Source organism: Anoplophora glabripennis, unplaced genomic scaffold (genome assembly GCF_000390285.2).
Source record: "Anoplophora glabripennis isolate ALB-LARVAE unplaced genomic scaffold, Agla_2.0 scaffold1112, whole genome shotgun sequence".
In the NCBI taxonomy this organism is placed as follows: Eukaryota; Metazoa; Arthropoda; class Insecta; order Coleoptera; family Cerambycidae; genus Anoplophora; species Anoplophora glabripennis.
Genome location: NW_019417294.1, coordinates 50,077 through 68,030, shown reverse-complemented (window position 1 = coordinate 68,030; position 17,954 = coordinate 50,077). Strand labels below are relative to the sequence as shown.

General features: G+C 31.9%; 1 protein-coding gene across 1 annotated transcript in view; it reads right to left on the bottom strand.

Annotated features, from left to right (window-relative positions):
• The window catches only part of LOC108913456 (ejaculatory bulb-specific protein 3-like), a 31,533-nt gene extending 14,687 nt beyond the window's left edge, over positions 1-16,846 (bottom strand). The window contains exon 1 of the mRNA XM_018719009.1: positions 16,675-16,846. Coding sequence (XP_018574525.1) covers positions 16,675-16,692 — 18 coding nt within the window. The 5' untranslated portion in view covers positions 16,693-16,846. The remainder of the gene's footprint in view (positions 1-16,674) is intronic.
• Positions 16,847-17,954: the final 1,108 nt, after the last annotated feature.

Sequence of the window (17,954 nt, the reverse complement as noted above, 5' to 3'; positions counted from 1 at the left end):
AATCAGTATATGTATTTCCATGCAATCAAGTTTGAATAATTTAAACATAATAAGGAATTTCTTTAAACATAATTGCAAATAATTGAAACCATTGTGGTATTTTTTAACTAGTTTATCTTTCGCCACACTAAAAATCAAAAAATAGTAAATAAACTAGGATCAGACATATTTAACAAATTTGTTTTGCTTGTTTTGAAATCTCACAATTTATCAACTTAAAATAAGCAGATCAATGGTATTGATTAATAAATATGCTTATTATTATGAATATATTCCACTTACCATTAAAAAATCCTCCCCCTCTCTAAGTTATAGACATGAGTGTAGTAGCACAATAGCTCTATTACTATTCAAATTTCAAAAAAAATCTTCAAACGTTCGAGGTGATTAAAAACATTGTATAATAAGATTATGTTCAAATATACTATGAAAGCGTGGCGGTTAGTTCTTTAATATGTCTAATTTCGCTGTAAAGTTCCGTTTATAACGGTGTAAATAGTTTCATATATTCTGTTGCAGCGGTGCCAAATCACTTAGATAATTTCTAAAATTATGCAGAAAATATATCTAACCAAATTTGTAATATTTATTAAATAGCAATGGATAGTTCGATCGGTCGAGACGGTTGAGGCGTCAGTACTTAAATCGTGTGCAAATTTCTGCTCGGGTTCGATTCTCGCGGCCGGTAGACCGTAAATTAGCTATGCTTGTACGGAGGATTGGCATCCTCTGTGCGGGTATGGTAGGGTGGAAGAATGTTGGCTTGGGTCAATGTGAGAGATTGACACCGGTTGGCATTTGACCACCCCCCTAATTAATGAGGTTTTCCAGGTTTCCCTCATTCCTGCACTGAATGGTGGTTAGGGCCTACCAACATAAGTCGTTCCTGGGCGCAAATGCGGCCTTCCTAATAATAATATGCCGCCTCCTCTCCCGCACAAGTCTCCGACTTATGGGCTAATTCTCGTAGTTAGAATGAGGAGTAGAGATATTATTATTATTATTATTATTATTATTATTATTATTGTTGTTGTTGTTGTTGTTGTTGTTGTTGTTGTTGTTGTTGTTGTTAGAACCATAATATTTAATTGTGTGAAAGACAAAAGTCATCAAACTTCTCTAGATCTATCAAACGTTCATTAAGTATTTATGCAGTATTTTTAAAGACTTGCCAACTTTACACATTTCAATCTACATTTCATTGATTTTTCAAACGGTTTTTGTATATCTTTTATTGTCTTTAACTTTTATCAAGACATTTCTACAGTTATTTTTACTAGACGAAAATTGCTGAACTAGACATCAACCACTATTAAATGTATTTTTCGTAAGTATTCTAAAATTTTAGAATACACGTATTGCTATAACAAATATAGTACAAAATTGCTAGACAAAAAAAAAACACTTTTAATCCGATTAAAACATGCTATTTTTTCTCCAACCGAAATCGCTCATTTAATTATAAATTATTCTTTGAGATTATTCAAAGTAAAATGAATAAAAAAAAACAAGATAGGTAAGTAGGACATGTCTACCAACGTTTATGGATTGGTACAAAGAAAAAACATTAAGTTGTATTCAGAAGACGTATTGATTGTGTATATCTCAAACTTAGAAATAAAATGAAGCCATCAACTAAATGAGGGATATGTACCGAAAATATCGCGAGTATTTACAAAGGAGCAAGTTGATTGCTTTTGGAATAGTGCACCTGACAATTTATATTTGATGATGAAGGTAAACGCTTTAAAAATGAAAGAACAAAATATTTAAAAAGCTTCTTTATAGGTCGTCCTAATATTGGGGCTTTCAGGCGCATACCGTTCTGATGAATTAGTCAATATAACATTTGATAATGTTGAAGATGATGCCTTAATTATAAAAATTCCCAATAGCAAAACCAAGAAACCACGTTCTTTTACTGTGCCGGGGGACAATTATTTCACCAAGTCAAGGTTTTAGTGAGATAAACATCAATAAGAAAAAGTATATTTCAAATCATTGCTAACGTCTCGGTGTTATTTTACACATTACACTACAACACCGAAACATTGGCAATGATTTCAAATATAGTGTTATATTACTGATTGATCCTTATCCCACTAAAACCTTCACTTAGATAACTAATAAAAATCGCTAAATAGTGTAAACACAATTATTTCAGTTTTTATCGAAAATATATTGCTTTACGTCCACCTGGATTCGTAGAACGTCGATTATTTCTCAGATATGTTAGTGGAAAGTGTCATCGAATGGTGGTCGGTATTCATAAAATCAGTGCCGTCTCGCAGGAAGTGGCAAAATTTTTGAAGCTGGACAACTGGAAAGAGTACAGTGGATACGCATTACGACGAACGTCTACTACCCTTTTACTTGACGGCGGCGGTGAGGACCTCACTTGTCTTAAAAGACACGGAGGATGGAGATCGAGCACTGTGGCGTAATGCTACATTGAAGAATCATTTTTGAATAAGGAAAAGTTGATAGTGGTAATGATAAACCAAGCACCGATGTCATTTCAACATCTGAAAATAATATATCTATTATTGAAATCGTGTTAGACTGCTTTGAGAATTGCTTCAAGAATGAGGGTAGTGGCAGTTTCAGTGGTTTATTTAATTTTAATACTTATTCAAACTGTGTATTTAATATCAATGTGGATAAACAGAAAATGTCAACCTTAGAGACTTCCGACAGTAAAAAAATGTTATAGTTTTGTGACGGTTGGAGAAAAATTAACTAATTAGTAATTTGCTGTTTTTTTGTTCATTTTGTATTAAATTAGACATTTTTTAAATATATTAATTGTTATAATATTTACCTTGAGATTTTTACCATTCACTATCAAGAAAAGTCTGGCGCGCTAGTCAGTTATCCTATAATTAGGTCGTGATTGGACTTACGCTGTTGTCAAGTTGTGATAAAATTTTCCAAGCTTACAACACGACGCATTTTAAACGGTAAATGTTAAGCAATTTTTTATTAATTTATGCATAATCTATCTTATGTTGAGGTAATGTGATCAAACTTCTAATACACTGTCTATGAGTAAAAAATCAACATTTTCAAGTCGAGATGGTTTACTTTTTTCGTTCGCGAAGTTATTTCACTTGTCGCGCTAACACGGCTCGTGGACAATTTGTTTTCGAAAAAAAAAAAAAACAATTACTATTGTTCATCTGTCATCGAAAAATATATTATTACTTTTTTAAATATTTTAATTTAATTTATAATTTCTTGAAACGAATATTTCGTACATTTGTCCACACCGCAGCAATGAAACTCGGTCGAATATAATGCATTTTAGTGCAACAGCCAAAGATCTATTATCTGTTAGTTTCATAAGCACTTGTAACGTCTATTATACTTTTTAATAACTGTTGCAGATAGTTCCAATTACATCTATTACGTACACCTTCAATTTTTTCCGCCCACCGATAAATTCAAATGCATTTCATGGGCGATTAAACCCACGTAGACACCTGACATTGCATTCATTGTCTGCAGATTTTTTTTGTAAAGCAACTAGGAACTGTTAGACTTCTGATATATTTTTATAGTCGCTCTCAGCCGTGACTTTTCGATTTAATGGCTTTGGTATTACAATCGCGTAGTGTTACATAGGTAACAAATAAAGTTATTCATGGGAGGTCCGTGCATACAAATTAGACGGTTGTACAATGGATGGCCTTGCATATTTGTGTGTATGTGCTGCTGAAATGAAAGTAATGTGACACCGACAATTTGGACTGGCTTATAATAAGTTTTACCTACGATCACTACTGTAAATACTTAAAAACATACCGTCTGCGATCAATGTAAGATTCCTATTACGTACGGTAAAAAAATCGCACAGTTTTCCTAACAACCGCCTAGCAACGGCCAATACAATACTGTTTGTATTGACCGTTGCTAGGCGGTTGCTAGGAAAACTGTACGATTTTTTTACCAAGCTGTGCGTTTTTTTTACCGTACGACGTAATAGGAATCTTGCATTGATCGCAGACGGTGTGTTTTTAAGTATTTAAAGTAGTGGTCGTAGGTAAAGTATAGTACGTAATACGTGGTGTAATGCAATTACGCACTCATAGAATTACGCACTCGCCGCTACGCGGCGTCGTGCGTAACTTTTCCATTCGTGCGTAAAATGCTTTTTACAACACTTATTACGTAATATACTATTACAATGTTTGCAACGACAAAAAATACACAGTGTGAAAGGCACGTTTTGAAACAATTTTTCTGAAATCAGGAACTAAAAATGGCATTGCATTAAAAAAAATGTTTTGCTTACACTCAGTGCCAGTTCATCAGCATTGCTTGAATTAAATTTTCAAACAATTATATTAATAATCATTTTGTTAATCAAGCATCACCACGCTCCCGATAGACAATATAGCTTATCGCTTCAGACCGCATGTTAAGTGTTGGAAATTGGTAACCCAAAAAGTATGGAAGATATTCTTAGCTGGCATCTAACAATAACATTTAGCATGGTAACTCTTCTACTCGGTAATAGGAGGCAGTTCTCGCGGTGGCTTTGTTGCCAAATATTAACTGGGCATACAAATAAATTTATTACATTTAACTATGTAATTGAAGACTTATGTGGAACTTATCTTTTGTTTGGAAGTGACATTTGTGTTAAATTCTATATAAAATAAATCAACTATGAATTTACCTAATAATTATTTATTTATTTTATATGAGTTCACCTTGGAATGGAAAAACTTGAAATTAATGTTTTTAGATTTGTGCGTCCACTTCCAATTTGGTACGACATTAACACCTATGTTTAAAATAGGTGGATTGTACCGGTTGTGTAAAAATATAGCGAATCATATATTTTTTACTGAATATTCTGTATTTTATGATATAAAAGATTGCAGTTAACATGCCAGTTAATAAAAATGGCTAATATAACAATAAAACCTTTGTAGCGGTACGCTACAATTACATTTAGTACCTGCCCCAATAAATATATATTTGCCTTCCGGGAATTTACGAGCCATATAAATTATACTTTGAATTATCCGAGATTATCCCAAATAAATGTATTTAGCAAATGAGATTAGAATAAGTAGGCTGTAAACATAAATTAGTTGTTGTTTATTAGGGTACATAAGCACAAACCGAGTAGGTAATGACCCGGATAAGTGTTAATTAGGATAGGGTAATAAAAGTACCTGGGGATAAGTCTTGAAGCCTAGTTCCTGCTCGGTTGTGTCTCGTGTTACCAGCGAAATTAGTATAAGTTTTCCATGCTACTTAGAGTTTTTCTCTTCACTTGAAGACCAAACCACTATACCTTAAAAGGGACAACCGTGGAAAGGACCTGCTCGGCCGGAAATCTAGATGACGATGACGGGGCGTTTGCTAGACCTCATAAAAGTTCTAGACTTTTCAAAAAAGATCAGAATTGTCAGTTTTAGTTTTCAGCATTCCAAGTTGACATCTGTTATCTTTTGTGTTGCTTTACTGTTAATTCTACATCAGTTGTAATAAAAAAGCTGTAGATGAACTACTCGTTATTGAAACCATATATTACTATGGATTTTGGACCTTTTGCATTCAACGGAAAAGGAGAGATTTTTCAAATTATTTTTTCAATTCAAGGCACGGTTTCCAAGTTATAACCACTTTTTTATTCTATGATGTCGCACACCGTTGATCCACTTTTTATTTGTGGAAGGGCGAAATGGGCGTTGACTATTAGACGCCTTCATTATAGCCATCCTTGTCTATCACATGGATTTCTATGGCTTACTTTATCGCTCTCACGTAACTCTATCGCATGGATTTCTATGGCTTACTTTATCGCTCTCACGTAACTTCTTATAGACCATCGGTACTTGCCTACACTGTATGGACGTATCGAACATATCCTGGTCCTGTCCATTTTATGCTAGTGCTACACAAAAAGCACATGAATTTGTGGGTTAACATGTTCGCAAGTGACCCATTTTAAACATTACGTCAAGAGAGCCGCCGCACAGTGGCGCGAAGCGCCACTGTGCCACCCAAATTACTGTACACCCCTTAAGGTTGGCCCGTTTGAGGTGATTTTTTTTTAAATGTTCGTCATAAAATTATCTATCGATCCCTCTTTCTCAATTTTCGCTTTGGGTCTTCATTTTCGCGCAATTTGACTCCAAAAATGGGTTTGCACGGAAAAAACTAGATTTTTCGCACAAAAATGACCCTACGGAACACGAGATTAAGATTTTGCCGGACTTTTTTTATGGGGGAATGCTCGTCTTGGAAAGCCCTACAAGACTGTCCACTTAGATTTCGGAGATAAATTTTCCGTTGCCGCTAAAAATGGCCACAATCATCCAAAAATTTTCACATATCAGAAATCGTTCTACTGAAAACTGGGAAAGTATCTCATCTCACAAAAATGATTTGTACACATTCGAGGAATCCGCAAAAATTTTTCCAGAATTTTTGGACACATTTTTGTTGACAAAAAAGACCAAAAGCAGAAAAATCATTTACGTACCTCAATTTTGTCAATGGTGCTACTCACCTTCAGAGCATTCAAATTTTTTCCTATTTAATATATTTTCGGACATATTTCATCAATATTGATTAATACTATTAGGTTGAGACTCGTGGGTCTTATGCAGGAATGGGCTTTCGAAGAATTTCCCTTCAGTAGTGTCAGCCTCTTGAGAATTTGTGGAATGTTGTTTTTCAGAATTTTTAACATTATAAATGGAGTTTTGATGTTGTGCCTAATGTCACTTGGCTGTGCCTAATCGTCTCCAATATTGTTACCATCAATCGTCCATTAATAATAAACCATTATATGCAAAATGGCCGCTTAAATTCCTCACAAAGTGTTAAAGACCTTTTTCAGAATTTTAGAAAAATTCGATCACTATCATACATTTTCATCCAAAATGGCCACTTTAGTCAAAAATTTGAATTCCCAAAAACGTGTTCAAAATCATTTATGGAACCTTTCTGACCTTTTTCAGAATTAAGGGAAAATTCGGAAAATCTGTATGTGTCCATTTTTGTGTATGTCCAAAAATTCTGGAAAAATTTTTGCGGATTCCTCGAATGTGTACAAATCATTTTTGTGAGATGAGATTTTTTTCCAATACTTTCCCAGTTTACAGTAGAACGATTTCTGATATCTGAAAATTTTTGGATAATTGTGGCCATTTTTAGCGGCAACGGAAAATTTCTCTCCGAAATCTAAGTGGACAGTCTTGTAGGGCTTTCCAAGACGAGCATTCCCCCATAAAAAAGTCCGGCAAAATCTCAATCTCGTGTTCCGTAGGGTCATTTTTGTGCGAAAAGTCTAGGTTTTTCCGTGCAAACCCATTTTTGGAGTCAAATTGCGCGAAAATGAAGACCCAAAGCGAAAATTGAGAAAGAGGGATCGATAGAGAATTTTATGACGAACATTTAAAAAAAAATCGCCTCAAACGGGCCAACCCTAAGGGGTGTACAGTAATTTGGGTGGCACAGTGGCGCTTCGCGCCACTGTGCGCCGTACGCACCAACCTTCCAGGGTCTACTGGCGCCGGCGACCAGATGCGTACCTGTATACCTACGACCGACTTCACACACAACGACTTTCCAACGAACACTCACCCCGTAAACACGTCTTTTTCTATACAACTTAGTTTTCAATAAAATACTTTATTATTACCGTTGAGAGAGCGTTTTTATTCTTGCTGTACAGCGAAAGCAACCCTCAAATTAATAATACGGTTTCTCAAATCTTGAATACCTTGTGCAGATTTTGATGTACAAGTTTTTAAATTACTCCCATAGCATGTAAATCGGATGTTCTAGGAGATCTACCATGGCTAATCCTACAATTTAAATTAAAGTAGTCTCCAATCCACATTGTCGGAAAAACTGTAGTTGACGACGAACTTCTGCTAGGGCATGTGGATTTTCTTTGTCCATACGTCCTTATGGTAACTAATTACGTATTTCTTTAAAATGTTTACTCCGTCATCATCAAATTGCCGATAATCACGCGGTAAAAGAGTCCGAACTAGGATATAAAAGTTGTTCCTAAAGTATGTAGTGATTATGTTCCTATTAGGTTAAATCATGCAGTGCGTTCATTTTACTACAACCCTTTGTGAATATTCTTCTGTAACTTTTTTGTACGTTTAAATTTTTACACGCAACTATCAGAAATAGGTAGAGAATTTTATTCTACACAAAAAATGTATACCTGTATGTATAAATGTATACTAGTATGATTTAATAAGAACATAATCACTGTATACTTCATGAAGAGAAACTAAGCAACATCAAATTTTGCTCAAATCGGTTAACTGGGTTCTGAGTTAAGGAGAAAACAAGAAATAAAAAAGAGCTTTAGTACCCTGTAACTTTTTTTGCGATATTGTTCGTTTAAGCAAGTTTGGTTAAATCGACACCATTTGGATTCTAAATTATACCCTTGAAGTATGTAACATTCGTTAGGTGACACACTGTATAACAGGAATTTTTAAATTAAAATGTTGTGGATATAAAAAAGTTTACGCAAAAAATTACTTGTAGGATTACTTCTAAACTTTGCAAACGAAAAATAAAAAATCATCCGATAAATGCAGGGTTGTACGTAATATCATTTTTGTAATCTCTTCATATGAAGGGTCGTAAATCGATAGGATTAATACTCGTAATTTCTTAAAACTAAAGTGTCCTTTTAATATGGAAAATTATGGATAAAATTGTCATTTTTCAGAAATTAAGACCCCTTTTTTCACAAATTCATAAACTCCTAATTATGCATTTAATTTCGCTAAAGCTTCACCCGAAGATAAACAGTTTCGAAAAGCTGGCTTCACTTTAAATGTAGTAAAGTAAATTCCCTTACGTAGAAAATGTATGTGTGCTTATTCATTAAATTAGACCATAAATATTCCACTAGGTACCTACCTGAGAGTAACCTTACACCGTCACATATTAAATTTATTTTAGGAACAAATTAAACCGTCCATTAATTATATAAAATTGATGATACCGTGTAGGAAGATAAATTATAGAATAGTTATATGTACCTTCGTGCCATAGGAAAGTATTGTGTTAATTTAATAAGATAAAATTAATTTTACGTACCGTAACTATAACTGAACAAGATTTTGTCCGATATTTCTCATTCTGTATCGATAAAAAACTGAGATGTATTAAGGATCAAGGTGAAACACGTGACTAAGTTTTTCTAAAAAGAGATAGTTATACTAGGGAGAAAAAGAGAATGCTGATATGCTGCAAGAAAGCACCGAGAAATGTGCTGTTCGGTAGCTAATTCATTCGGGTTGGCCACAATACATAATATACATTGAGACAAAGTTTTCATTAACTTTTGTCTCTTTCACTTTTGGCGTAATGTAATAATTTTTGCAGTGCTTCAACAGTCAATTGATGTGCTCATAGTTTAGAATATACCAGGTGTCCCAGAATATGTGGGCAATCTCTCGGATTTCTACAGGGGACGTTAAAATAACATGACGAGATCATATAAAAAATTTCTCTAGAGGTCCACCCCTACAAAGATACAGGCCCCTAAAGGACGCCCCTGAAAATCGATTTTTTTATAACTTTTAAAATACTTTGTGTAATTTAATTATCTTTAGGAAAAAACAAATGTAAAGAAAAGTGGCATTTTTATATAAATACTGAAAGAATGCAAATTGCATCGTTTTATTTCTCTTTACGAATATAATAAAAAATCATAATAAAAAATCATATTAAACAAAAATAGTTTTTTCTCGAAAACAGTTCGTTTTATCGATATCAACCAAGAATGCCTTTTTAATTTAAGTTTTGAGCTATCAAAAAATATTATTTGTGTGCCTTTATCGATTACCCTTTAGGGTGTGAAAAAATTGGCATTATTGTGCTACAGTTAGTCCGTCCCTGTCCAATCAAATAAGCCAAATTGTTTTCATAGGTTAATTTTTAAGGAGTCTTATATGTTGTCCATCGTATTAAAAAAATATTAAATTCACAAAGTATTTTAAAAGTTGTTTAAAAAAAACGATTTTTTGGACGTCCTTTAGAATAGGGGCCTCCATAGGGAGACCCTCTAGGACTAGGGAAAATTTTTATAGCAGCTCACTAATGTCTTGATTGATCCGCTGGGCACGCCACTGAATTGCGGTTCTCTCTGACAGCCTTAGTAATAATGCAATTTTTGCACAAAGAAGAAAGAGGTACGCTTCAAACTGATATATCTGGCTCTATTCACATAAAAATTGCAACCTTGTCTTAAATTGACCGGGTTTTTATTTCTTGCGTATTACACTTGGTGTCCCATATTAACAGTTTTTTAATTTATGAGCCACAAGGTGTATAGACAACCGTCCCCAGTTTTAAGTAAATTTTAGTAGTTTCAAAAATATATTTTCTATTAAAAACTTTTGTACTATTTGTTGCCTACATATTTATCCTTGTAGAATCAACGTTAATGAAACAGGTTTTAAAGCAAAAACATTTTTCTTTCCCTTTCCAGTGGTTGGGATATTTCCAATATTTAAACAGCATGTATTTGTACTGGAAATCCTTTGAATTAAAGTGTACCAAACTGATTTGGTACACTCGACTTTAAAATCATTATCCAGCCGATAATGGTTTTAAATTTATTTACAATTACAAACGATATTAGTTATTTTTTCAATTAAGACGCCTTTTATACGGATACGGATACAGATTTTTTGCATATTAATAGTTTCGATAAAAAATTGTATGCACAGTATTTATATTAATATTCCTGTTTAGTAGGTAATTACTTAAAAAAAACATGTATAATTTTTAATAAATATTTTTTGGTTAATCAATTTTTTGCAGGAAATTTAACGTATTATTTAAAAATTTTTTGTCTCTAGCACTTAAATCAAACTATTTTTTTTTCATATCTTACAATATAAACAAAAATTCAATTTATATTTTACCTAAAATTTATTTCTGTACTGATGTCAAAGAAATATTCGAAGAACAAAACCCAGTTCCTAAAATTAGAGACGAACATTTCATTTGACAAATCATAAATAGATAGGTACCCAGTCTGATTATGAGTACAGAATAAACATAACAGTAAGACAGCTATCGAAAAATCATAAGACACAAACATGTTTAGGATTTTTTAGAATCTATTACAATAAAGAAAAATTAAGTGTACAGGATCAGTCAAAAAGTCATGACGAAACAAAATTGCTTTTTCATCAATGGAACACCCTGAAAACTGAATCTCGCCATGACCAATAAATAAAATAAATATCAAAATCGCTATGTAGAATAAATTTTAATATATTTTCATAGAACCGAAAATTTGACACATGTAACACTATTTTCCTTACTCCTTTGAAAATGGTATATAACTTTTATAGTGTTGACGAAAAAAATTGTTGAATGCTACCTTTCTTGTGAGAAAAATGCCATGCGCACTAGACGCACGAAGATTTCCCGCAAGACGTATACCTCATAAAATATATATATCAGATACAACATCTATAACAAATGGAGAAAAACTGGTACGGTAAATATAAATAAAAAAGAAATAAACTCCACAACGAATCCGAAACATTCGATTTAAGATGCTTCAAGGTATTTGGAAATATCCTGGAATTCGATTCAGAGAGTATTGAAAGTAAACAAATATAAACCATATTGTTATCGCCTGGTACAAAAATTATATGAAAATGACACTAATAGGCGGCGCGAGTTTAGCCAAATAATGCTAGACAGACATTTACAAAATAAAGAATTTATGGGTTCGTAACACCGCTATTGAAACTATTACATTGCCGCAACAACAACTATTACTACTTCTAGTGTTACTACTACAATTACTACTACCACAGAATAAATAGCTACTTATATAGCTATTTATTCTGTGCTACTACCTACTAACTATCACCAGCTTCACCAGTACCACTACTACTATTACCACTGCCACTATGTTTGATATTGCTATGATTTATTTTTATAATTTATTAGATTCTATCTTGTGGAATTTTCATAAACTCATTAAACTCACAGAAAGATTCCCCACAATTTTTATCTTAACTATTTTTGTCTAACTCAAAAAATAAAAAAGTTAATGGGGGTAAAATGTTTATATGAATAACCCTGTACATGGTGAATCACTATATTTTAACCCCTCCATTAACTTTTTTGTTTAAAGAGTTATAAAAAAATAATGTGAAATACAAAAATTGCACTATTTTTTATGAACTTTTTGAAATTGATAGTAGCAAAAATGAAATCCAAACAAAACGGACGCGGATGTTAACTTTGTTGATTTAAATGGAACGCCCTGTATATTTTTACATATTTTGATAGAACGCTTCCGGTCGAGCATAGTCATATAAGGTTTGTTGAGTCAACCTCTAACAATAAGTGAGATAATATTAAAAAACGAAAAGAATTAAGAAAATAAGTCATTTTGTAATTGTTAGACCTCTTTCGGGCATTTCTGACTTTTTCCAATTACGTAACGATTTAGATTGCGTATAGGTATTTTAACTAAATCTCAATAATTAGGCCGTGAGAGGCATATTTACTCATGGACAATATTATATGGTAGGCCGTGACAGCGACAGGTAATGCCATGACAACATTGTTATTGTTTGATGGTTTGTATTATTATTTAATTAAAATGGGTTACACAGAAGTAGAAAATTGAAATATTATAGGAATTAAAATACATAGAGTAAGTTATTTTCCATACTCTATTTTAGTTCCTAATAATATTTCAATTTTCTACTTCTATGTAACTCGTTTTAATTAAATAATAATACAAACTGTGAATCAATAACAATGTCATCATTGCATTACTACCTGTCACTGTCACGGCCTGCCATAGAACATTGTTCATGGGTAATTAGGCCTCTCACGGCCTAATTAGTGAGATTTATATCAATGTCCGATATGTCAAAATATTACTGTATCTGTATCTGTAAATCCTTACGTAATTGGAAAAAAAAGCAAAAATGTCTAAAAGAGGTCTAACAATTAGAAAATGTCATATTTTCTTAATAAAAGACATTTTATTCGTTTTTTAATATTATCTCGCTTATTGCTAGAGATGGGCCCTACAAACCCTATATGACTATACTAGATAGGGAACGTTCTATCCAAATATGTAAAAATATACAGGGTGTTCCATATAAAATAACAAAGTTAACATCCGCGGTCATTTTTTTTGGACTTCATTAGTTTGTCTACTATAATTTTCGAAAACTTCATAAAAAATAGTGTAACTTTTATATTTCACATTTTTTTATAACTCCTAATACAAAAAAGTTAAAGGGGGGGTCAAAATATAGTGAATCATCCTGTACCTAAACTATAACCATTTTCGAGATATCAAACTTTGAAAATCATTTTCTTATAAATATCTTATACAAAAATATTTTATTTCATTAAGTTTATAGTCCATCAAGTTAACTTTGAAAGTTTCTAGCTCCATAACAACGCCGCTTCGTTCTTTTGTCTAACAGTGTGTCTTGCCTAGACACAAAAATACATTTAGTGTGAAATTTTTTCTCGCACAAATGGAACGTTTAAATGAAACTGAACGTATTGAAGTCTTAATGAACGTGGTGAAAAAGACGAGGTTGTGACGAAGTAGTGAACATTTTTCATGAATTGCATCCCGATCGGGAACGTATTTCTCAATCAACCATTTCAAAAATATTGCAGCGTTTTCATGAAATTGGAGATATTATAGATCGACGAAAAAGTGGAAGACCAGTTTGAAAGTTTCTAGCTTGTTACTGAGCTAGAAGCTTTGAAAGGTAACTTGATGGACTATAAACTTAACGGACTAAAATATTTTTGTATAATTTATAAGAAAATGATTTTCTCGAAATTGGTTAACTGTTACATAATGTGCTATACGAATTGTGTTTAGAATTTCGAGAAAAATTGAAACATGGAATAATAAAGAAAGCGAATTTGTTTCGTCAGGACTTTTTGATTGATCCTGTATACTTAGTTTTTCTTTATTATAATAGATTTAAAAAAACGCTAAAACCTTTGTGTCTTAAAAATTTTATATAGCTATCTTACTTTAGGAGATAATCGACCATTTCCAAACATATCATCGACACCATATTTTATTATACAGTGTGTCTAAGATAAGGATGGAATGGCATTAGGATCTAGGAAACGGTAAGAGATGCGGGATGGCTCCAATTATAAAAAAGTTGTGATTTTTTATACCTAACAATATGCCGTTTAGAAAGTTTTAATATTCCAAGTAGTTCCGGAGATATACGGAAAACCCGGAATTTTGCAAAATCGTTTTATTTTTTTTTGGCTTTATTTGAAAACGAATTTTAAACTAAATTGTATATTTACAATGCCACTTTTATGTAGAAATATAGAATGGCGTCAACATTTTTGTAATCCGACGTTTCGTCTTCGAGGGGCCATCATCAGATTAATTTTTTTAAATACGTCGCTGCTATTTTAATAACAAAACCTAAAGTCATTTTTAATTCTGAATTAGATGATATTACTATTGTAATCGTATTGTAAAAGGGTTTTTAGCTTGTTTAAGCTATCATTTAAAATTTTTCCCGAGCACGGCTCTGAACGTTTTCAAAATATCAATTGGAGGAAATCATAACGGTATTAAAGTCAATACAGGACAAACAATTTTTTTACAACTATTAGCTGTAGTAATTAGAAATAATAAAACATTTCTTAAATTCATATTATTTTTTTCTTAGGTACAACTTTCTTAAATTACTGATTAAAAACGATTTTGCAAAATTTCGGGTTTTTCCGGATATCTCCAGAACTGCCCGGAATTGTAAAACTTTCTAGACGACATATTGTTAGGTATAAAAAACACAACTTTTTTCTAATTTGAGCCACCCCGTATCTCTTACCGTTTCCTAGATCCTAATACTATCCCATCCTTATCTTGAACACATTTTATATGTCTACATAAACCATTGTAAGTTATAGTGTGTATAAGTAAATATTTATACAGGGTGTTCCAATATATAGATATACAAACCATTAATAAAATCAATAAAAAAAAAATTGGATCAAATATTTGACTTGGAAATTTCTATACTTTNATATAAGCCATTACCCAACCAGTACAATTAATTTCTTTTAGGTATATTTTACCTTAAATTAACCTCCCTATTTTCCAAGTAGGTACGTATTTCTGACTTAAAAGTCAATTTTTTAAGAAAATATTCTGATAGTCATTTTTTCTGCATAGTTATTATAACTGTAAAACAATATATGTTGTAAATGACGCAAATACACTCTTTGGGCCAACGAAAGTACCTACCTACTTCGTCTAGTTCTCATCAACTGTGATAAAGATGAAATAACATTTAGCGATAATCGGTACGAAAGATAGTTGGCAATTGGCTATTTTGTTTGGCGAATGAAAATAAACAACAAACTTACCACACATATCTGAAAATGCGCAGGCACGATTATATGTTTTTGTTTATGCTTAGGTACTTATATATAAAAAAAATAATTTGCCGCCGACATAGCTGTAGAATAAACTAACCTTAAATAATAATGGTATAACCTAAAAGTTTTGAGACTAGGAAGATATTTTAACCCATCAGCAACGTTGAATAGTTGATTTAAGTAAATACCATACTAGTCAGCGGTTCTCAACAAATTTTCTATTAAAAAGAATTATGCATATTTGTTTTAATGTTTTTCTCATTTTTTTTTCACAAAAGCTATTAGTAAATTGTACACTGTTTAAGTATATGTACAAATTTAAAATTCACAGCTTGTCCAAGTTTGATCCTGTTTGATTGTTGCATATATAAGCATTGTGTATGGTTTATACTCCAGAGTTAACTTGCATTTCACTCAGTAAAGTTCGTCTCATCGATTTGAGTGTTTCATTTTCTGCCAACGTCTGATCAAGTAACAAAACTTATTGCGATGTCGATCACCAAATTTGCATCATGCTGAAGTTAATAGTTTAGAGACTGTAAATAAAAATAACTTTTTAATTTTCACCGTTGAGGGCCTGTAACTTATTAACGAAGGTCTGTATAAATAAAATTATTAGAAGAAATTATATTATTTTGATCTCATCTATTTCTTACTCAACTTTTTGTATCAGGTATCGGGATACACTGTGTATGTGACGACTCGATTATTTTTGCAATTATTAGTGTCCATAAAAATTTTCATCATAAAGTTAAAAAGAAATACTTAGTTTGTACATCTCAAATGCGACAACTTATATACACGATTATTTTTTAACTTGTATTTAATATTGTAGTATATATTTTCATATAGTAAAGTAATTGCGCTTAGTTATAAATTTAATTAAACTGTTTCTTTTTCTGCAGATAAATAAAAAACTTTATATTTAAGTCTCTCTTGTTACACTATCGAAACATTTATTTTGCGTAATTATAAATGTAAATAGTAGTAGATAAATCATTAAATTTTGAATTTTGAAGATTTTAATTATTCAAACACATTATTTATTGAAATGCATGGCTTACTACAACCCTTTTGATGAAAAAAGGGACTTTTTATTTCGTTTGCCCACACATACTTTTTTTAAAATATTATTTGAGTATTTTCAATAGAATAAGATTATAATTGACTGTTTTAGGTATTTAGGTATATTATAACTTTACAGTCTAACAATCACCATAAAAAATATCGATAAGGACTCACCTGACACTTAAAATGCATCTTTAACACTTGACGATTGCCGAGAAAGTGTTCTTGTGAGTGAAAGTTAAACGACAGCACTGTGTAGTATCACGTCTAGGTCTCGGTAACACTCGATTGACTCACTTGGTATACAAAGAGGTTATTTTATATGCATGTTTGGTTTATAGGGGAATCAGATGACGGCAAGGTCCTTGCCTTTGCGTGTGACGGTGGACCCCGTTGGATTTTCCAGAATTTCTCCAGAAAATGATTGTCGCATTCGTATACTAATTATGCAACGGATAGTTGGAAATACTTGCAGAAGAAGAAAGAAGCGTTGCGACATATAGAAAGGATTAACAACAAATTGAAAGAAAATCAGAGTACAATTGTATCAGTACTATTTGTTTAACTTTTTTGATAACTCAAATTAACAAACTTTGTAGAAAGCATGATTCTGATTTTCTAAACAACAAAATATAATATTTATTGCATATTTAAGTTAGGTGGGCCTTATATGCCTCAAGTACCTTAATAATAATATGTATAAACGGAGTGATGCCTTTAACTGAGAGAGAATTTGTTCTTTCCTTTTCTGGGACTATGTTTACCTATGAGCTTTTTTGCTTAAAATAAAATTAGTTTATATCTTTTACATCATTATATGATATTGTAGTTAGTTATTTTAATATTTACCGCCTTCTATTCAATGTATGGTAGAGATTATACTGATGAACTTATAGGTTTTATTAATGTCTACATTCATCTGCGCAACATATAGTACTGATTAAATGATGCGCAAAGTACATTAATATAATAATGACGAAAATTTAATGTTATTAGCATTGCATTAGTCAATGTGGTAATTAATATAATGTTTTCAATTATATCAATTTCAAATTACTCCAGTCGACGGAGGCCGAAAAGTTACTGTTGGTGACATTTTCTTGATAACTCGGAAGTAACTACACAGGTCTACTTTAAATGATGAGTATAATAACAGGCTAATTTGCTGACAAAGTATTTTATCAAGAAAAAAAGTTATTAACAATTTAATCATGAACAAAATTTTTTTTAGTAGTTTTCTTTAAATAACTCAGCGGGATGACTTTATACGAAAAAATGCTTAGGACATGATTTTGTTCGTAATAAAAATAGCTACAAAATGGCGGTGGTCCGATTACGAAATTTGCAATAACAAAGCCGTGAGATTGAAAAAACGGTTTAAAACGACAATTTTTTTAAGTTGCTGTAAAAATGTCAATTATAAACAAAAAGTGATAAAACTTTCGAAAACTATA